The sequence below is a fragment of the Nannospalax galili genome, unplaced genomic scaffold (genome assembly GCF_000622305.1).
Source record: "Nannospalax galili isolate Female #2095 unplaced genomic scaffold, S.galili_v1.0 scaffold120, whole genome shotgun sequence".
NCBI lineage: Eukaryota > Metazoa > Chordata > Mammalia > Rodentia > Spalacidae > Nannospalax > Nannospalax galili.
This window is the reverse complement of record NW_008350324.1, coordinates 4,537,456-4,560,333: the sequence shown is the minus strand read 5'-3', so window position 1 is coordinate 4,560,333 and position 22,878 is coordinate 4,537,456. Positions and strand designations below refer to the sequence as shown.

At 49.4% G+C, this 22,878-nt stretch overlaps 1 protein-coding gene across 7 annotated transcripts in view; it reads left to right on the top strand.

Moving 5' to 3' along the window:
• Rph3a (rabphilin 3A) overlaps positions 1–21,307 on the top strand; it is a 104,735-nt gene extending 83,428 nt beyond the window's left edge. For 5 of the 7 annotated variants that reach the window (XM_017801763.2, XM_008847498.3, XM_008847499.3 and 2 more), the window contains 12 exons: positions 3,417–3,503; positions 3,888–3,947; positions 4,810–5,019; positions 7,009–7,088; positions 8,456–8,530; positions 11,688–11,797; positions 12,824–12,950; positions 13,992–14,048; positions 14,248–14,402; positions 15,300–15,381; positions 19,451–19,547; positions 20,534–21,307. In XM_017801763.2, coding sequence (XP_017657252.1) covers positions 3,417–3,503; positions 3,888–3,947; positions 4,810–5,019; positions 7,009–7,088; positions 8,456–8,530; positions 11,688–11,797; positions 12,824–12,950; positions 13,992–14,048; positions 14,248–14,402; positions 15,300–15,381; positions 19,451–19,547; positions 20,534–20,664 — 1,271 coding nt within the window. In that variant the 3' untranslated portion in view covers positions 20,665–21,307. The remainder of the gene's footprint in view (positions 1–3,416; positions 3,504–3,887; positions 3,948–4,809; positions 5,020–7,008; positions 7,089–8,455; positions 8,531–11,687; positions 11,798–12,823; positions 12,951–13,991; positions 14,049–14,247; positions 14,403–15,299; positions 15,382–19,450; positions 19,548–20,533) is intronic. The other 2 variants (XM_008847500.3, XM_008847503.2) reach the window with 2 other exon arrangements.
• Positions 21,308–22,878: the final 1,571 nt, after the last annotated feature.

Genomic DNA, 22,878 nt, shown 5'->3' with positions numbered 1-22,878 from the left:
TTGGGCTATTTGTGTTATACTTTTTAAAGGAACCACCATACTGTTCTCTCTGTAGGTTATACTTCTACTTTCCTGACAACAGGACACAGGGTCCATTTCTGTACACCTTTGCCAGCCCTTGTTATTGTCTGGGTTGTTTAGGTTTTTGTTTTTCTGTTTTGCTTACTTGGTTTTTGTGAGGGTTTTTTGTTTGGAGGGTTTTGGGAGGTGGTTTTTATTTTGAGATAAGGTGTCCCTGTAGCCCCAGCTGGTCTGGAACTTGGTACGTAGACAAGGCTGGCCTCAGTTGCATAGAGATCTGCCTGCCTCTGCCTCCTGAGTACTGGGATTAAAGGCATATGCCACCATGCCCAGTGATTGATAGATTTTTGAAAGATGGTTTCCATGTGTAACCAGGTTGGCCTGGAACTCATGGTAATCCTCCTGCCTCAGTCTCTTGAGTGTTATGATTTCAAGCACGAGCCAACACACCAGGCTACTGATTTTTCTTGTTTGTTTTTTTTTGGTTGGTTGGTTGGCTCTAATTACTACCTACCCTGATGGGTGTGGCTTGGTAACTCAGTGGGATGATGTAGGTGTGATTGGCATTTCCCTAACCATAGGTGATGGTGACCTTCTTTCCCCTGCTAACTACTGTTTGGCTATCTTCTTCAGAGCGACGTCTAGGTCAGGCCGTGGCCTGCTTTTCACTTTGGGCTCTGTTGTTGCCTCCAGTTCTTGGTGTGGTGGGCACTAGGGCCTTGTCAGTTACATCATTTCTAGACAGCCCTGCTGGGGCTCACTTTCTTTTCAGTGTCACTCAAGGTTCAGAAGTTTTAAATTTTGATAAAGTCCATTTCCTTCTGTTCTTCTGCCCCCTATGCTCTGAGTGTCATAGCTGAGAAGTCAGGGCTTGACGTTCGCCTTCGTGTTTTCTCTGAGACTTTGATCTTAGGTCTGCATTAAGCACCCTCAGACTGATACACAGCTGTCACCACCACCCTCTTCAGAACTTTCCATCATCTCAAACTGAGACCTTGGATCCAGGGAACGATAACTCCCCTTTGCCCCAGTGCCCTATCCCCCAGTGCCCACTACTCTCGCTCTGTCTCTGTGAATTTGACACATTTAGGTGAAATCACCCAGTGTTTACTTTTTTGCATCTAGCTTACTTTACTCAGCACAGCAGCTTCTGGGTTCAGTCAGTTGTAGTATGTGCCAGAATTTCCTTCCTTTTTAGAGGTTATATAATATTCCATCATGTGAACATACCACATTTTCATTTATCCATTCAGTCCAAGGGCATTTAGGTTGTTTCTACCTCTGGCTTTTGTGAATTGTGCCACTTATGGACATCACAAGTAAATATCTATTCAAGCCTTTGAGAAGATGCCTACAAGTGGGACTGCTGCACCATTGGGCTATTTGTGTTATACTTTTTAAAGGAACCACCATACTGTTCTCTCTGTAGGTTATACTTCTACTTTCCTGACAACAGGACACAGGGTCCATTTCTGTACACCTTTGCCAGCCCTTGTTATTGTCTGGGTTGTTTAGGTTTTTGTTTTTCTGTTTTGCTTACTTGGTTTTTGTGAGGGTTTTTTGTTTGGAGGGTTTTGGGAGGTGGTTTTTATTTTGAGATAAGGTGTCCCTGTAGCCCCAGCTGGTCTGGAACTTGGTACGTAGACAAGGCTGGCCTCAGTTGCATAGAGATCTGCCTGCCTCTGCCTCCTGAGTACTGGGATTAAAGGCATATGCCACCATGCCCAGTGATTGATAGATTTTTGAAAGATGGTTTCCATGTGTAACCAGGTTGGCCTGGAACTCATGGTAATCCTCCTGCCTCAGTCTCTTGAGTGTTATGATTTCAAGCACGAGCCAACACACCAGGCTACTGATTTTTCTTGTTTGTTTTTTTTTTTGGTTGGTTGGTTGGCTCTAATTACTACCTACCCTGATGGGTGTGGCTTGGTAACTCAGTGGGATGATGTAGGTGTGATTGGCATTTCCCTAACCATAGGTGATGGTGACCTTCTTTCCCCTGCTAACTACTGTTTGGCTATCTTCTTCAGAGCGACGTCTAGGTCAGGCCGTGGCCTGCTTTTCACTTTGGGCTCTGTTGTTGCCTCCAGTTCTTGGCGTGGTGGGCACTAGGGCCTTGTCAGTTACATCATTTCTAGACAGCCCTGCTGGGGCTCACTTTCTTTTCAGTGTCACTCAAGGTTCAGAAGTTTTAAATTTTGATAAAGTCCATTTCCTTCTGTTCTTCTGCCCCCTATGCTCTGAGTGTCATAGCTGAGAAGTCAGGGCTTGACGTTCGCCTTCGTGTTTTCTCTGAGACTTTGATCTTAGGTCTTGTGTGTGTGTGTGTGTGTGTTTTGTTCATTTTGAGTTGAGTTTTCTAGATCAAATCCTGAGATTCCCATGAGTGTTGTTTTGCCTTGTGAAGGAAGAGACCGTATGTCAGGATGTTCCTGTCCAGACTTGGACCTCTGTCCTCCAGAGTCCAACATCAGGCTGGGCGTGGTGGTGCACACCTGGGATCCCAGCACTTCAGAGGTGGAGGCAGGAGGAACAGGAGTTACAGATCATTCTCAGCTACATAATGAGTTTGAGAACAGCCTGGGCTACATGAGATTCTCTCAAAACACACAAACGGGCTGACTCATTGAGTAAAGTGCTTGCCTTACAAGGAGGAGGATCTGAGTTCATATCTCTAGCACCCATGTAAAAGCCAGGTATGGCTGGTGCCTGTAAACCCAGTACAAGGGATCAGGGGAAAAGAGACGTGGCAGGCAGATCACAGGGCTCTACTGGCCAGCTGGCCTAGCTGAGATGGTGAGCTTCAGGCTCAGGGAGAGACCCTGTTGCAAAATATAATGCAGAGAGCCATGGATGAAACACCTAACATCGACAGACACACCACATGCACACACACAAGCCATGTACACATACAACACACATATGCATACACACAGAGACACAGACACACAAATACAGGGAGATACACAGAGATAAACACTCTACCACTGACAGTGTCCCCAGGCCCTTTTTAAAAATTAATTTTTATTTTGAGATAGGCCCTCACTGAGTTGCCAGGCTGGTCTTGAACTCACTCTGTAGCCCAGCCAGGCCTCAAATTTGCGGTCCTCCTGCCTCAGCCTCCCCAGTAGCTGGCCTGAGAGGCCTGTGCCATCAGGCCCAGCTAACCTGTGCTTTTCAATGACCACTCAGTGCCTGGGGTTTGCCCCGGGTTCTGAACAACGAAGACAAAGGAAGCAGGGGGACCAGAGGAGGCTGCGAACAGTCAGGGGGAGGGGCAGGTTTCAATGGAGCCCCAAGGCCCTTCTTGCTCTGTGTGTCCTCATGTGTGCACATATCTGTACATGTGCACACATGTGTGAATCATGCCAGCTGTCTCCTCTCTTTTTCTGCAGGTTTGAGACGGGCCAACTCAGTTCAGGCCTCCCGCCCTGCCTTGGCCTCAGTGCCGAGCCCGATGCCTCCTCAGCCTGCTCAGCCAGGTACCCTGATGGCCATAGCCCTTGAGTCCCTCAGGAGTGACCCCTCCCTGTCACTGTGCAGAGCCACAGCAGGCCTGAGCTATCCCAAGACCCTGAGGATGAAGGATGCCCTTAAAGTTAGGGTGTGGAGGACGGAAGTGTGGAACAGCTTGTCTTCAGTGAAGGAACACCCCAAGGCAGTGACCACATCTCAGAGAAAGAAATGGGGCGGGGGACGTCTGTGTCAGGTAGGCCCAGGGCCTTCTGAGCACAGCCCCCAGAGGGACAGTTCTCGCCATCTCAGAACCTGCCTGTGCCACTGGCTGCCTCGATCTACCCTGTGACACAAGAGAAGAGGAGGTACCTCAAAGTGTGCCCATACCAGCACCCCTCTCTCCCCTACAGGGCCCCCTGGGGGCAGCAGGGCAGCTCTTGGGCCAGCATACCTTCCTGAGCAGAGTGCAGGCAAGTGTGGGCTACCCTGGCATCCCCAGAAATAGGTCTGCTCGGCCTATACCCCAAGACCTGTCTGGAAAGGTCTAAACAGCCCCTCTTCCCAGACCCCTGAACTGTCAACACTAGGCAAATCAACTTGGGGAGGCTCAGAGCCCTTGTTGCCCAGTGCCTGGCCTCTACTTCGGCTGTGTGACCCCGGGCAAGTGACTGAACCTCCCTGGGCCTCAGTTTCATCTATACAAGTGAGAGTCAGGCTAAGACTTCTTCCACAGGCTTGTTGGGAGGGTTAAACAAACTGAAACATTAAAAAATAATAATAATTTTTAAAAACCCACCTTTTGTGGAGCCTGGGATGCTTTTGGCCCACAATAAACAGCAGTGACGCTATATGACCCATATGCATGGCTCCATCTTCAGCCATCATAGTTATGACTTTAGCCTCTATTTTCAACCAGCCAGGTGCCCTTTTAGTGTTGTACAAATATTAGGTCATTGTTTAATAGGACCTAATACCTACTACCATGGGAGTACCTTCAGATAGCCTAAGTTCCATTCTACTAATAAGGAGACTAATGTCAGAGACATTAAGTAACTGGCCCTAAGTCACACAGCTGAGGTTGAGATGTGTGCTGTGTGGCTGAGTCCATGCTGACCTGACCACACCCCTGTCTGCACTGTCCTTATTAGAATGGACTCCCTCAGCTTCACTGTCACATGCAGAGTCCAAGGCCTGGAGTCAGGGCCCCCTGATTCTGGGTGCAGACTGGTAACCTGTATTCCAGTAGCTTCCACAGCTGAGTTGCTACAAAATTGTAGTCTGAGTTGCTACAAAATTGACCCAGCTCCCTGTCCCCTCCTCGCACTCCTACAGAGGTGACTCCCAGTGATCCTGGCTATCCAGGGGCTATCGCCCCAGCCCAGGAGGAGAGGACAGGACCTATGGGCAGCTTCCCAGCAGCTGGAGTCAGGGAAGACCGAGCACCCCACCAGCCAGGTCCTTATTCCCAGGTGGCCTCTGCCCGCCAGCCACCACCTGCAGAAGAGGAGGAAGAGGCCAACAGCTACGACTCTGATGAAGCAAGTAGGTAGCTCAGGCGAGCCGTGTTGGGAGACGTCACCTGAGAGCTGAGCCCAAAAAGGCAAGGCAAGAGCTCCAGAGTCAACAGACACACTCCAGCCCCTGACATGCCAGACCCTCAGGAGGCATGAGGGTTCAGAAACACGGGTTTGCTAAATAGTGTCAGCATTCCAAAGAACGAGTAGCCCAGCGTTTATTTTATTCTTTGTTTGGCTCAAACCCCGGGCTTTAAATATGCTAGGCTAGCACCCCACCTCTGAGCTACACCCCAGTCCGGGGTTCATGGAGACCTGGCTCCATGTGCAGTGAAGCTGGCTTTCAAGGGAGCCTTCTGACTCCGCCTCCCAAGCCGGGTTGGTGGGTGAGTGCCGCCTTGTGGCCAATACTAATACTACAGTTTTTCATTGTAGTGAAGCCTGTATTTGAATTATTTTAAAACGTGGAGTGCCGTTTCTTGAGGTTCATTCTGGCTTGTTGTCTAGCTAAACAGAATTATCACCCTATGCTCAGGTGTGGGTCTCTGTGGTTTAATGTGTCTTCTACAAAACTCACTGGGCGTTTCCTCTGACACCAGCTACTCAGTGATTTATTAGATGCTTACTGTGTTCCTCTGGAACTCAGACCCTAAGGCCCAGGGACAAACAGACAGACCACACACACACACACACACACACATGCACACACATACATACACATGCACACATACATGCACACTTGCACGAGGGCCTCTTCGTCCCCTGATGTGGCTAGAGCTACAGAAACAGTGAGACTCTGGGGGCCTCAGAGACGGGAATGGAAAGGTGTCTCCATCTAACACAGTCCCTCTCCACCAGCCTTCCCCCAACCCCTGTCAGGCAGAGACTTGCATGGAAGGTTCTGACAATGGCTTGCCCACATCCCAGCCGGTCCTTGTGGTACAGTGAGAACCAAGCACCACCTCCTGCACAAGCCAAGGGTCTGGTAAACTAAGGTACTAGGGGAAAGAGCTTGATGAACTGGACACCACAGTCCTGTTGTACTGAGCGTCATGAGGAATGGCTGCCATGCAGTTCAGATGGCAGAGGCCAGGACAGTGGTCACCAGTGGAGTTCTGGCTGGGCTTCCCCTCCCACCAGGGCCATCCACACCCCTCCACTTCCTGTCTCCACCGAGTGGGAACCAGCAATTTTCTCCTCCCATTTCACAATGGGCCACCAAGTTCTTGAGACTCAGAAATGAGCAGTGAGTGCACAGGTTGCCCCCGGCCCCCTGCAGGGTTGCATCCCCGGCACTCTCCAGGGTCAGGGTCTTCAGCCTCAGGGGAAGGAGAGGGGAGTCCACCCACCTTGTCAGCCACAGGCCCCTCCCCTGAAGTGCTCTGTGTTTGCTCTCCCCCTACCCCACCTTGCTGCACCCTTGTCCTGGGTGCTCCTACCATGCCTCTAATGTCCATGACCCGAGCATGCACAACCCCTCCCAGCCTCTGGTGAGCTCTGACTTCTATTCACAGAGCTTACGGCAAGCCTGGTTTCTCTCAGTGCCTCACGCTGTCATCCCCAAGGATTTACTGACCTCATACCATGTGCCTTGCACTGCTCTTGGCAGGAGGACACAGAGACAAAATGCGATAGATCCTCTGAGCTCATGAGAAGGTGTGAGCCATGTAGCATAGAGAGGGAGAGCATTCCAAGCAAGGGGACCAGCAAAAGCTAATATCTGTGCATTCCTTCAGTACACAGGAGCACCTACTATGTGCCCTGCCCTGCACACAGCCAGCCCTTGTCTTCAGGGGACTCTCGATCTGACAGAGAAGAAGTCACTAACTAAACAAGTACATAAATGATTTCAGGTTCTGGGGAGGGCCTACCAGGACAGTGTCAGACCAGGGTTCTGCCCTCCCTCTTCTGTAGTCCCAATGCCTAGCCAACACTGGACACGTTAATAAGTGCTCAGGAAACATTTGTTGATTGACTAAACAAATGTTCTTTTGGCTCGCATCTCTGTTCCCTGCAGCCACTCTTGGTGCCCTGGAATTCAGCCTTCTTTATGACAAGGACAACAGCACCCTGCAGTGCACCATCATCAAGGCAAAGGTGTGTGGCCAGCTGGGGACCCCTGAGGAGGCTCTGGTCTTTCTAGAAGACCCGGGTAGGGATACGTCTCAGGCCTGTCCCTACTATCCTCGACCTGTGATTGTGCCAGAGATGTGAGCAGGGCAGTCCTCAGCCACGTTGGATTTCCTTAGGAGGGTTTCCTCTGGGATGGTTCCATGGCTGTGTCCTGTAAGTGGAGGGTGCTAGGCTTTGAGGACAGTGCCAAGGATCACCCAAACTGCACACAGTATGTCAGAGGGGACCATGCACTTACCTCTGAGAGGTAATGATAGCCTGACCCTGTGGCCCCAGATTGGGGCATCAATGAATTGGAAACTACAGGCTTGCTGCCCATTTGTGGGTGCTCAGGAAGCTCCCTCTCTGTGCCTGCCAGTTCTCAGTAGTGATGATAAGACACCCCCTCCCACCCTACTCAGTCCCCAACTTCCCACTTTGGAGGACAAATGAGATACAACATGCTTCACACAACTCCTACATCAACCCACCTTCCTGCCTACACTGATTCTCTGGCATGCATTTATCAAGCACCTACTGTATACCAGGCACTATGGTGAGTGCTTAGATATATGTTAATCCCTTCTTCTCTATTGCCTTGACCTCCAGACAGGCATCTTCATTAGCCCCGTTGGTCAGGAAACTGAGGAAACTGAGGCCAGAAAGCTAAAAGCCTAAGGTCACATCCTGGTGAGGAATGGGGCCCATCTTTGCAGGTGAAGCCACATTCACTCCTCCCTGAATCCACTGTCAACTCCTCTAATGAGGTCCAAGGGCCTCATTGAACACACATTCAGCATTTGTACCCAGCAGTGTGGCTACTGCCTCTGCCTGGCAGTGAGTGGAGGGGTGTGGTGTGGTGTCTACAGTCCAGGAATCTGAGGTTACTTGGATGAACAATGTCAGTGTAATTCCCATTAGAATCCATAAGAGAAAAAGATGATAAAATAGCCTGCTCCAGGCCCTGGGGGATGGGGGGCAGGGACTGTAAGCCTCATCCTCCTGGTAGGGAAGCTGAGGCCTCACAATGAATGCAGAAGTCAGGCCCAGAATTCAGGAATCTGTCCCTGACTCTTCTCTGCCCTTACTATTCTTGGATGTTTTCTCCATCCCATAAAAACAGACTTACTACACTCCAGGGGTAGCCACATTGAAGTCTCCTACCTCCCTTTTTGACAAGACAAGAAACAGGCGCAGAGAGGTTGGGGAAGCTGCCTAAGGTCACACAGCTAGGGAGCAGCATGTCTCCAACCTTGTGCCTGATTCCAGTGTGTTTTCAGAGATGCTCTCACCTGCCATGACTGAGCACACAGCCCCTCCAAGGGCTCATGTGCTGCCTCCTTCTCTTGCAGGGACTGAAGCCCATGGACTCCAATGGCTTGGCCGATCCCTATGTGAAGCTGCACCTGCTGCCAGGAGCCAGCAAGGTACCACCGAGAGGCCACTGACTAGCACAGGGTCTACACCAGAGTCTGCACAGGGCTCTGAGCTCAGAGCCTGGCATATCCCATCTGCCCAAGTCCCCACTCCAATCTCATGAATGGCAAAGCTCTCGCAGTGGGGAGGGAGCAGACTCCCCAGCACAAAAACCTGGAGGCTGGCAGTGCCACAAGCCAGGAGGAGGCCCTTCACCCGCTCAGACACCTTCTGTGCTCCCAGTGCCAGCAGGACCCACATCCCCTGCTGTCCTGGTCACAGCCACGCAGACTCATCTCTCCACAGAAATGGCTTGAGGACCAAGCCCTCAGACACTGCTCCTACTGCAGGGGCAGACCCCAGCCCTCCCCTTCCCTTCCCCTTGAGCCTTCAGTGGACCCAACCAGGGTCATGGGTGTCCCTTCAGTGGACCCACCCAGGCATGGGGGCCTTCCTCTTTTGCTCCGCTGGGCTCATTTGAGGTGGATGTTCTAGAAGTGCGGGTCAAGCAACTGCAGCATGCTCCTGGACAACGCCTGTCACAAGCAGCCGAGCAGTTCAAATGCCTAATAAGCTAAGACCTCACACACGTGCATACACATTCATGTGTGTACACATGCATGCATGAACACAGGCATATGTTCTTGTATCTTATATATGCGCAAATATACAAGCACATGTGCATACATGCATATATATACATGTCTATACACACACAAACATGTATACATGTGCCTACAGTTATGCACACATGCACAGATACACATATATTCATAATCATAAAATACACACATGTGCACAGATATACACATGGACATACATGTGTGCACATGTGTGTACATACACAATGTATATATCACATGCATTCAAGTATATGCACATATTACACACATGTATACGTGCCTGCACATGCATAAATGTAGACACAAATATAAGTACATACACACATGTATACACACACATGAATGCTTTCACATATACATGCAGGCACAAATATGCACACAGGGATACATACCCACACATATAACCAAGTATACACATGTATACATATACACATGTATATTCACCTGCATACATGTGTACACTTATACACACCACACATGCATGTATATACATTTATATATACACATATGCATACACATGCATGCACCTATACACATATATGCATAGACACACACATTCATTCATGCGTGCACATGCTTATGCATGTATGTGTGACACATGTATACATGCCACAAAGGTATGCATACACATAAACAGACATGCACACGTGTGTACATATACATGTGTGTGCATGTGTGCATCTGTACACATGTACATTTACCCACATGCATGAACATGAACATGCATACATGTATACCTTATGTATATGTGTGTATGATATATACACTAATAGTCACACTTTCATAACATGCATGTCTACCCATACATGTATGTTATACACACAAGTGTGCACATGCATAGTTGTATTTACATGTTTACACATGCACTTGCATGCACCTATACATACACACATGTATTCATGTGTATGTATGTGCATAAACACATGCATTTCCATGACTGTGTGTTCATATATGTGTGCATGTGGATACACATATGTATGTGTATGCATGCATCAACACATGGATGTAGACACACCCATGTACACATATGTACATGAATTTATTCACATGTTTATGCACATGCATGTATGCCCACATCCACAGAGAGATGCATGTATGCATATATACACACATGTGTACACACAGCCATGCACACAGACATACATTTATAGACAGGCACACACAGACATACATGTAGGCACGCAGGCACACATGCATGTACACATATACACATGCACTTGTACACACATGCACTCACATGCACATACACATGCATACAAATACATTCATATGCACACAGGCACACACACAGTTTACCTCATTACTTTCTTGGAATCAAGTACACCTGTCCCCTGGCCATGACCACTTGTGAAGAATGTGGCCTCATGACCGCTCCTCCTCCAACCCCCTGGTGATATTTGCTGTCCATCAAAACACAGTTTAAGGGGCTGGAGAAAAGGCTCAGCAGTTAAGAGTACTGGCTGCGCTTGCAGAGGACCTGGGTTTGGTTCCTAGCACCTACAGGGCGGCTGGCAACCATGGTGACTTCAGTTCCAAGAAATCCAATGCCTTCTGACCTTTGCAGGCACTGCACAGCATGGGTCCACTTACATATATGCAGGCAAAACACATAAAATGAAAATAATAAGGGCTGGAGAGATGGCTTAGTGGTTAAGAGCACTGACTGCTCTTGCAGAGGACCTGGGTTCGATTCCCAGCACCCACATGACGGCTATGAACCGTCCTTAACTCCAGTTCCAGCCCACATAGCTAACAACCATCCCTGATTCCAGTTCCAGGGGATCCAATGCCCTCTTCTGACCTCCATGGGCATTGCACAACACAGGTGGTCTTGCATATATGCATGCAATGCACTCATATACATAAAAAGAAAATAATAAAATATTTTTTTTAAAAACAGTTAAGTCCAAACCTGCCTGGCCAAAGAATCCCATCATTCATACTACTGGGAATTACATTTGTCTCCAGCCCTCTCACTTCCAAAATTTATACTCTTCTCTCGGAATAAAATGAAAAACTGTACTAATTTTAAAGAAAAAAAGGCTGGCCCAGGTGGTGCAGGCTTATAATCCCAGCTACTGGGGAGGCTGAGACAGGAGGATCACAAGTTCCAGGCCAGCCTGAGCAACTTAGTGAGACTCTACCTCAAATTTTTAAAAAAGTTTTTAAGGGGACAGTGCTGAAGATGTTGCTCAAGATAGCACTTGTCTAACGTGTGTGAGGCTGACAGTCAGTCCCCAGGACTGTACAGGAAGTGGGAGGGAAGGAGGAAGGGAGGGAGGGAGAGAGGGAGGGAAGGAGGCTCTCGTCCACTCTGAGGACTTCAGGCAGGGAGGACACAGTTGAAGACACAGGAGGTCATCCCAGTGGCCACCATTTCCATCTATGAGTGGTGTCTCCAGTCTCCAGGTGAGCTTGAGCTTCTCACCTAAGGAGCAGTTTAAGGTGGGACTCCTGGGCAGCTCTGCTGAAGGGTGTCTGCCCATCTGTCCATCCGTCCATCTGTCTATCCATCTGTCTGTCCATCTGTCTCTGGGGGCTCTAGTCCAACAAACTGCGTACGAAGACTCTGCGCAATACCCGGAACCCGGTGTGGAATGAGACCCTGGTGTACCATGGCATCACAGAGGAGGACATGCAGAGGAAAACGCTCAGGTACCCACGGGCGGCTGGGGAGGGCAGACAAGCCTTGCAGTGGAGGCTCACAGACATGTGCTCTTTAAAAGCGTTGTGTGGCTTTATTTTGCTTTTTACCTGTCACAAAACTAGTATTTGTTTCCAAAAGAAATTTTTGTAAATATAGTGATCAATTCCAGGGCCCCATAGACCCCAATCCCCAGGTGCCCATGTTCCTTACATGTGACATGGTGTAGCATGCTCTGTGTGCCTGATGCCCCTGTGGGTGCCACCATGTGCTCTGCTGTCTGACTGTGCCATCCAGGCAGCAACAACAAGGAGCTACCTGCACATGCTCAGCCTAGGTGGAGCGTTCCTCCCTAATATTCTCTACCCATGGCTGGCTGAATGCTCAGACACAGAGTACACGGCTACAGAAACCAACGTGCACATAGATGAATGTCACGGAGGTAACAATGCAAATCACAGAGAAAAGTAGACACAATCTTGTGTGGCAGCACACACTTGTCATCACAGCACTCAGGAGGCTGAGGCAGAAAGATCAGGCGTTCTAGGTCATCCTGGGCATACATCATGACTTTGAGTCTAGCTTGGACTACATAGCAAGACCTTGTCTCAAGAAAAATAAAAGAAAGCAGAACACACTGCTCAATCCCATTTATATTACGGTCAAGTGCAGGACAAATGGCTGCACATAGGCAGAGGTCCAAGAGTGTTTCTCTTGGAGCAGAGGACAGACTAGAGAAGGACTCTGAGAGCCTCTGGGTGCTAGAATGTTCTAGATCTTTATCTGAGTAGTTATGATATTGGCATATACAAATACACAGATTCCTCAGGCCATGAACTCAAAGTGAGTCACCTAATTGTAGGTAAGTCACACGTCATGCAAGAGGAAACTAAAGCTCTGTGCCTGTTGGCCTACATGCAGGACCCAGCCTCTATCCCAGCCACACCACGTGGCCTTGCCAGCCCCTCCAACAGCTCAGGGTGCCTGGAGGGAGCTCAGTGCCACTGCTCTTTCTCTCCCTACCATGTGGCACACAGGATCTCGGTGTGTGATGAGGACAAGTTTGGCCACAATGAGTTCATTGGCGAGACTAGATTCTCACTCAAGAAACTGAAAGCCAGCCAGAGGAAGAACTTCAACATCTGCCTGGAGCGCGTGATCCCGGTGAGTAAGGCTGCTGGGTGGATCCACAGGCTCTGAGCAGGTGCCATAGCAGCTCAGAGTGCTGGACAGATGTGGAGCACCTCAGAGTGGGGAGCAAGGGGTTACCCCAAGAGGCAGGAGTTGTGATTTCTAGGCATGAGGAGACCCCAGCTCTCCTGGGCAGTGGGCCAGTGCCCCACAGGGAACCCTCAGGGATGGGTGGTACCCCTGTAGCCTCTTAATCCCAGATGGCTGGGCAGGGGAGCGGCACTGGGAGTCAGGTCATCCTGCACAGGGAAGAGATGTGACAAGAACAGGGAGCACAGTTCACAGAGTGCAGGCTCATGAAAGCCAGACCTAGGTAACAGAAGCCTCCTGGGGCCCTTGCCTGGTGGGAGCTGGTTCTTCAGGCTTCCTCTGAATCCCTCCCTCAATGGGTCCAGCTGGTCAGGACAATGCCCAGGCTCCCGCCTATACCACCAGCTCCTCCACCTGTCTCCATAGGCTGGAAGCAGCTGTCCAGAGACACTGAGGTGGTGAGACAGACAGGCAGAGGGACTGTAGGGCCCCACAACACTGTTGACCCTTCTCTTCCCAGCTGCTTCCCCCACTGTGCCCCATTCAAGATAAGGGCCTCATCAATGCTGTCCCCTCATCCTGGCTGTGGGCAGGTTGGGTTAGCCAGTGGCTTTACACTCCATGTTTCTCAGAGCCAGACGGGGAGAAGTGCCTGGTAGGCCAGACTCTAAGACCCCTGAAAGACTCTGCTGAAGTGGATAAAAGCTTGTGCTTTATGTGTGGGCTCTGAACCTGTGACAATTCATCTGTCCACTCAGACCCTCAGTGTCTTCTGTAAATTGGGGATTGTAATAGAACTTACATGGATGGTTGCTGCCCCTGTTGCCCTGGTTAGTGTTGTATAAACATTGGTGAGAGGGAGAGTATGGGAGGCCATAGGGCTTTAAGAGCCCACATTCGGGGCTCTGGGTGCTAATGGCGGGCCCTCGTTGGGCAAGGAGACGAGCTTCCAACATTATCTTCCCCCTCTGTCTCCTCCCCTAGATGAAGCGGGCAGGGACCACTGGGTCAGCGCGTGGCATGGCACTGTATGAGGAAGAGGTGAGCAGGTGGTGAGATGAAGCTGAGGCTCCAGGGGGTGATTTTCTCCTCCTTTCCTGGGCCTTCCTTACTCTACACTGGCTGTAACCACTGACCAGCTCGTTCATAGGGTATCTGCCCTTTGTTCCCAGGCAGTGAATAGAGGGAGAGGGGTCTCTGAGGAGATTGTTCCCCATACTGCCTTCCCTGCCCCCTGCAGCAGGTGGAGCGGATCGGTGACATAGAGGAGCGTGGCAAGATCTTGATATCCCTAATGTACAGCACGCAGCAGGGTGGCCTCATCGTGGGCATCATCCGCTGTGTGCACCTGGCCGCCATGGATGCCAATGGCTACTCGGACCCGTTTGTCAAGCTGTGAGTTGGTGCCTTGGAAACAAGGAGGGGCCTCAGAGGGGCCAGACCCCAGGAGAGGAAGGACCAGGGCCAGAGTGTCCCCTAGGTCATTACCACTGAGACACAGAGAGAGAGGGGCCTACCCAAGACTTCACAGCGAAATCGGAATGGACTGAAAGTGAGGCTGCAGTCTCAGGAAGCCAGCCAGTGTGACCCGACATGCAGGAAGACTGGCCTGGAAGGAAGTATTTGGCATGGTGACCTCATTTATGGCCCCCAGGAGTCAACAGCACACACCCCAGTGTCTCAGAGCTCCACAGCCAGAGAAGCAGTCTGGCTTCATTCAAATTCATTTTAGAAACAAAGAAAAGGTCTTGGGTCCTAGGTTATTCCAGCAATCTTTTCAAAAGTTGCTCAGCCAGCAACTGCCTGAGTCAGAACCTGGATGTCCCCATCCTGAGAAACGTCAGTCCACTTTACTCATTCATCTAGAAAATATTGTTAGAGTATGAACTCTTAGCAGAATGTTACACAGATGTCCTGGCCATTAGTATTTGTCAAAATCTGCCCCGAAAGGCACTTGTTTTCACCAAGAAAATATTGATTGAGCACCTACTGTATGCCAAGTGTTTTGTCTACTCTGGGAAAAAGCCTTCTGATAGTGGAAGTGGTGTGTGCAAAGACCCTAGGGTGGAAAGGTAATGAGGAAGAAGTGGTAAGGAGCATGATGGGAAAGTAGCCTGGGACAGAGCTGGGACCCAACCACATGGCCAGGTGAGGACTCTCCTGAAGTTATGGGAGGGCAGAAAATAATTTTGAGTAATAGATTGACATAATCAGTTGCTGGGGTACAGCCCACACCAGCCACAGCAGTACCAGTGTTTGGTCACTTTCTGACTTATACATATCTCTTCTCAGCTGGCTGAAACCAGACATGGGAAAGAAAGCCAAGTACAAGACTCAGATTAAAAAGAAAACCTTGAATCCTGAGTTTAATGAGGTAAGCTGCTTGGGGATATTTCCAGTGTACAAGAGAGAAATGAATGCCTGCCAGAATATTCCTAATGACTTCAAAAGAGCATTTGGTTATAGATTGACCTGAATTATATCAAAAGGAAGGAGATGGGCTCCCTGTCACTGGAGGGAATCAAATCAAAGACAAAAGTCCGTAGATTAGGAATCCCATAAGGGGGAAGCTGTTTGAAGAAAGACTAGTTAAGTCATTGTCAGTGTCTGCTGATACATCCCCAGGCTGAGGTGTAACGACATGAATAAGCTCATCCAGGCCCTCATCTACTCCCATACTCTCCCATCAAGTCCCACTGAGCACTGGGTATCCATTGGATATACTCCCTGCCCTGTGTTCTCAAGGGCCCCACCCTGGGATTTCACACCTGAACTATTGCAATAGGTTTCTGACTCCTCTCTCTGGGCCCCACACCACCTCCAAATAAGTATAGCACTTGTAAAACATGAATCTGAACGTGTGTGTTAGTTAGTTTTCTGTTTCTTTGATAAAAACCATGACCAAAGCAACTTATAGAAAGAAGAGTTTATTTGGCTTACGGTTCAGAGTGATAAGAGTCCATCATGGTGGGGAGGCATGGCAGGAGGCAGCTGGACAGAAAGCTGAGCCCTTGCATCTTCAAGCAGGCACAAGAAGTATAGAGAGAGAAACAGCAAATGGGATAAGGCTCTAAACTCTCAAAGCCCACCCAGTAACGTGCATCCTCCATCATGACCATACCTGTAAGGTTCCATGATCGTTCCCAAACAGCACCACCAACTGACCAAGTGTTCAAATACTTGGAGCCTACAGGGGACATTCTCATTCAAACTATCACATTCCACTCCTTGGCCCCCACAGGCTCATGACCACATAAAATGCAAAATGCATTTAGTCCACCTTCAAACTCCTCATAGTCTTTACCAGTCTCAATAACTATTCAAAAGTCCAAAGTTTCTTCTGAGACTCAGAGCAATATTTTTAAATATTTTATTTATTAAAATTTTTTAATTTTAATTTTATGTATATGAGTATATCGCCTATGTGTATGTGAGTGCACCCATGTCATGCAATGCCACAGAGGTCAGAAGAAGGCTTCCGATTCCCCTGGAACTGGAGTTAAGGATGGTTTGTAGCCACCATATGGGTGCTGGGAATTGAACCCGGGTCCTCTGCAAGAGCAGTCAGTGCTCTTAACCACTGAACCATCTCTCCAGCCCCCTTGTTTATTATTTTTATTTTATGTGTATGAGTATATTACCTGCATGTGTGTAAGTGCACCTGTGTTGTGCAATACCAGCAGAGTCACAGAAGGTATTGGATTCCCCCAGAATTGGAGTTATGGATGGTTGTTAGCTGCCATGTGGGTGCTAGGAATTGAACCTGGGTCCTCTGCAAGAACAGCCAGTGTTCTTAATCGCTGAGCCATCTCTCCAGCCTCTCAAAGCAATCTTTTAACTGTAAGCCCCTGCAAAATCAAAAGCAAATTCCATACCTCCAATATACATTGGCACGGAATACACACTCCCATTCCAAAAGGGAGGAATGGAGGCATAGTGGGGAAACACTGGACTGAAGCAAGACCAAAAACCAGCAGAACAAACACCAAATCCTTTAGCCCCATGTCAGTTGGCTGGGACTTTAGTTCCAAAACATTTAGACAACTAAGCCTGCCTCCAGCTTTGCTGCCTGCAACAATGTGTCAGCCCCTTGCTTAAATAACTGGACTCAACACTGGCTCTAGTTTCTCACCAGGCAATCCAGCTTCCCAAACTCGCCTCCATCCCTGCCCTTCTCTGTGCCCTCTCCTCACCTTACTCTTTGTGGGTCCTTTGCTCCATGTGCTGGGTCTTCTCCTACACTGCCCTGGCCCTCTTCTCCTCCCTGATAATCTCCTATACATGTCTCAAAACACAGAGCAAGTGTGACTTCCTGCAGATGCACTCCCTGCATTCCCCATCTTATGGTGAATCTCCGACTCTCATCACCTGTGGATGAACCAGCCAGGCACAAAGGAGTGCAGCGATGTCTGTTCAGTTAATGAAGGACTGAATACAGGGAGAACAGCTGAGTTCTCGTCTAAGCCACCCCAAACATAAAGATAAAATACACACTGCAGATACCAGGGCTGAGTGGGAACCCTGAAACCAAGCCACATTCATGCTTGGGGCAGGTGCTGACCCCTATTCTGGCCTCCAGGCTGGCTCTGGAGCAGCCCTGAGGCTGTTCCACTCTGAGTGTTTCCTCCAGCCCCACCCCCAGACTGCATCAAGAGCTGGCTGGTACTGGTTTCTATCATATGTTGTGAAAGGGAAAGGAATACATTGTATAGTATGTTTATGATTGTTTTGCTTTTTTAAAAGCAGCACCCTTGGCACACGCCTTTAATCCCAGCACTTGGGAGGCAGAGGCAGGCAGATGGATCTCGGTTCAAGCCTGGGGCTGTGTCTCAAAAAAAAAAAAAGAATTTAAAAAAAAGAAGCACCCATGCACATTTGTGGGGCCACACCTTATAAGCAGAATCCCATTAGCTCTGCCCTTCCCCCTAGCCCCTGTCAGTGAAACACCAGAGTTCCTAAGTGGGATTCATAGGGCTCTACCCTCTCCTGGAATCTGACCAAGTCACAAATAAAAAATTCAAATGCATCCAGGTGTGGCAGCACAGATCTACCAACCCAGCAGCACCTGGGAAGCTGAGGCTGGAGGATCAGAAGCTCAAGGCTAGCCTGGGCTACCTAAGAGTCCCCATCTCAAACAATAAAACAACAACAGAACCATCCTAATCAAAGTCCCCTCCTGCCCCAGCCTTCATCTTCTGCTTCTCCCTTCTGAAGCTTAGATCCTACCTATTTCTGAGATTTACAGACATGTGACCATTTTCCTCACAGCATGCCTGACATCCCATGTCCTCATGGTTCTCCGTCTTAAAATGTGGTACACTCAGAAATTTATTTCTTGGAAATTGTCCTAAATCCAACACCATGGGTAGACAGAATTATCTCATTGCACAGAGGCCATCCATTAGTCCTTAATGACAGGGGAATGGGAAGCCACCTACACACCCAACTGTTAGGGATCAGGTTACAGCTTCCCAAATTGAACACCCTGAAATGGGGGGGGCACGGCTCAGTAGGTAAAAGGTTCGACAAGCACAATGAGCAGAGTATGGAAGAAGAGAACTGTCTCTCCCAAAGTTGTCCTGTGACCTTCACATGTGTGTCATGTCATGTGCATGTGCACGCACATACAACACGTGCACAAAAAATAAATGAATGTGATTTTAAGAAATGGTGATGTAGAAACAATCGTGTTTGTTTTTTGAAACAGGGTTTCCCTTGGTAGCCCTGGTTGTCCTGGAACTCACTGTGTATCCCAGACTGGCCTTGAACTTGTCAAGCTCCTCCTACCTCAACCTCCTGTGTACTAGGATTATAGGCATGTGCCATAACATTCAACTAAAAAAAAAAAAATTTAAGATATTTGCAACACATGCTAAGTTAGTTTTTAACATAGGTTACAAAGCAAAAAAAAGAAAATGCAGACTGTGTTCAGGATTGCCTCATTTCTCAAGTCACACATTACTGAGACCACACATAGGCAGCCTGATGGTAATTATTTTTAATGATGGTTTCTACTTCCTTATTGGTTTGTTCGAGCAATGAATAAGAATAAACTTTACAATTGGGCAGAAAGTTGTTTTTCTTTGAAAAACAATTCAGAGAAGTCCAGCGTGAGTGCCCACCTCTGCACTCAGGAGTCTGAGGCAGAAGGTTCACCCATGAGTTTGAGGCCAGCCTGGGCAACAAAATGAGACACACACACACACACACACGCACACACACACACCCCTCAGATTGTCCACACACACACACACACACACACACACACACACGCACACACACACACCCCTCAGATTGCCTAGGGTGCATTAAATCCCTAAACAGAAGTTACCAGGAGAGGCCGAGGAAGAGTTCTTTGCCCCCTAGGACCTCTCAGCTCAGTCCATTAGCTGCAGGTGGTCCAGGCTCAGGGGCCCCTCACCTCCTCCTCTGCTAACATGCAGGAGTTTTTCTACAATATCAAACATGGCGACCTGGCAAAGAAGTCCTTGGACATCTCAGTGTGGGACTATGACATCGGCAAGTCCAATGATTACATCGGTAAGTGTCCAGCTCTGGGAGAGGATGCCTTACCCAGGGCTGCGGAAATCAAGTTCATGCCTTGTCTCCAGCAGTCATGTGGGCCCAGTGTTAGCATGGAGCCCAGGATCTTGATTTTGGTCCTACCTGGGAGTATCTTGGTGTGAAAGAGGGCATGCAGCTGAGCAACTGCCCAGGGCAGAATAACCAAGATCCAGGAGAGCAGAGGGTGTGCCCTGAGGCATTCCCCTTAATCTGTTTGCAAGTCTGGGATGAAGGGTCTAAGTTTCCCAGCCCCCTCCAAGTGCCAAGAGCAAAAAGTCATAAAAATGGTACAGGGTGAGACTCCAGGCAGGGGGTGAGGTCAAAACTGACCCTTTGGAACCTGATTGTGAATACCCAATATTTGGAAACAGAAGAACAAAGTAGACAGTGAGGGAGCTGGGGAGATGCTTTTTTTTGGTCTTTTTGAGACAGGGTCTCCCTTTAGCCCCAGCTTTCCTGGAACTATGTAGACCAGGCTGGCCTTGAACTCACAGAGATCTGCCTGCCTCTGCTTTCTAGCAGTTAAAAGCACTGGCTGCTCTTGCAAAGGACCTGGGTTTGGTACCCAAAGAACCATTCATAACTCCAGTTCTAGGGGATCCAACACCCTCTTCTGGCCTCCATGGGCATTGCACAGACAAGTGCACTTATGTACATGCAGGCAAAACACTCATACACATAAAAAAAAATAAATAAATGAATAAAATGAAAAATAAAAATAAATAAACTGTGGCTTGGTGCTAGAGTAGGGAACAGATTCTTGAGGCACAGAGAGTGTGTGGTAATAATAATATCAACAACAGCATGACAAGTCCTCTTGGAGGCTGAGTCACAGGTTGCTGGACAAGGTTGGGGGAGGGGTCTCACTGCTCAGTGGCAGTTTTTCTAGAATGAGTGTCCATTGAGTCCCTCTGCACTGACCTCCTGCCTCTTCCCTTCTGCTTTCTTTGTTCATCCCCCAGGAGGCTGCCAGCTGGGGATCTCAGCCAAGGGGGAGCGCTTAAAACACTGGTACGAGTGTCTGACGAACAAGGACAAGCGGATTGAGCGCTGGCACCAGCTTCAAAATGAGAACCACGTGTCAAGTGATTAGGACACAATGCCCCGGCACCCCCACCCTGCCCCACCATGCTCAGCTCACCCCACGCCCTGCCCGGCCCCAGCTGTGCCTGGTCTCCTTCCTCTGAACCTCCCTCATTGACCCCAAGCCTTTGAAGACTCCCTCACCCCCAACTCTGCTGCTAAAGATGCCCTCTGTTCTCCAGTGCTGGGCCAGGGGCTCTGGAGCAAGCTCTCTCTGGTCCCTATGATGGGGTGGGGGTGGGGAGCCATTTACAAAGAGGCTACTCATTTAATAACCTCCCCATTTTGGCAAATTGAAAAGGTTCTTCACCTTTTGGCCCTGGTTTTAGATACTCCTGACCTTGAAAACACACAAGGTCATTCCCTGAGTGTGTCTGCCTTGAGGATAAGCACTGGGACAGAAATGGCATCAAGGTTGTCACTGTCTCTCCAAAGTACCCTAGGCGAGCAAGCAGACCCACCCTCCACTCAGCAAGAAGCAGGCAGGAAGAATACACAAAAGACCTGCCCCCTCTCCCAGGAAGCTTTCCACCTACTGCCTAGAAAAAGCTAATACTCTCTGACACCTACCTGCCTTCTTGCTCTGTGTCTCTCTCCCACCCTTCATCCTCCTCCTCAGCAACACCCCTTACTCAGCCTCTGCCTCTGCCTCTTTTCCCTTCCCTGCCCCTCCCTCAAGGGGACACACAGAAAAAAAAAGTATCTCCCACAGACTCTCACCTCCCTGTCCCCTGCCAGCCTGGCCAGCAACCTCACAAGCTGGAGAAGCCCCGGTCTCTCTGGGCCCCTTGCCTCTGAAGTTACCATGTCTCCTGTCTGGCTATCCTCAGGCCTAGGACCGACCTCCGGTACAGCCTGGGTGCACAGCAGCCTGCCTCCAGCTCTGTAGACAGCCCCATGGCCCAGGAGCTTTCTAAAGTCCCTGCTCCCCAAGTGGGCACAGGTGGCACTGGGTAGACCATAGCTCTGGGTCCAAGGGATCTCCTGCCAAGTTCCCAGTTTTTCTCTTCTCTGCTCTTAGATAATAGACAAAGGACCCCAGTTCTGTCTCTCTGTGTCCATCTCTGTCTCTTCCACTCTCTTCCCCAAGTTTCCTGAGGTGATCAAATAACATCATAGAAAGCTTTCATGGGGCAGAACCTCGTGCAAAACACTCTTGGTCCATCACAAATCAAGAGGAATATACTTTTCGAGTTTGGAGTCGGGCCATCTTCAGTGCACAGAGAAAAGCTTGGTTTTCCCATTTTGATAGTCTTTCCCCATCAAGATCCTAAGCCCTCCCAGGCCCCATAGAAACAGTCAGGCAAAGACTGAACTTCTCATTCCCAAACACACCTCTGCCTGTCCCTTCCAATGTCTCCTGTCCTCAGCGACCTGTAGTTTGAGGGCCTCCTGTCTTGCCCTGGAATAATTATTTCCTAGTTTCAGGCTCTCTGCCTGCCCCCGGTGGCTGACAGCCTCCTGCCATCATCTTCCCTCTCACCTTTAACTTTCCCCATTAGTCCCCCACAGTCCCATGCCCCACCCTCTTCCATTACAGTCACCCTTAGGAGAACGCATGCTGGCTGTATCGCCCAAGCCTGATGCTAGTGTTGGCTCTGGAATTGGCATGCGGCCTGCTTGCGGCACCCCAGTCCCCGATACCCACAACTGCCCCTCAACTTAGAACTTGTGCCCCCAGGTGCATGTACAACACCCATTACCTTTCTTTGCACTGATGTAGCCAAAAATAAAGTAGGAATATGCAGGAAAGCTGCTGGCCTGCTTCTCTTCCTTGCCAGTTTCTAGAAGTTTCTTCTGCCACCTTACCAGAACATGTATAGATCTGGGGGTTACACAAGCAGTTTTTTAGGGTGCAGTGAGGAAGTGTGACAGAGGTGCTACTTGGCCATGTGGAGTCTGTTCTCTGGTGGATTTTATCCTGACCATGGGCAGGTAGACTCAGGGAAACCCCAGGTGACCCTATCTTCTCTGACCCCTTGCTGTGGGTGCCCACCCAACAGGGAGCACACCTTCACACACACACACACACACAGACACACACACACACATATACACACAGACTCCACCCTCTTTTGGGAAGTGCCAGCCAAGTACTGTGAGTATTAAGAAAGATCCTGGGTAGCTGGGCCTGGTGGCACACGCCTTTGATCCCAGAACTTGGGAGGCAGAGGCAGGCAGATCTCTGTGAGTTCAAGGCCAGCCTGGTCTACATAGTGAGTTC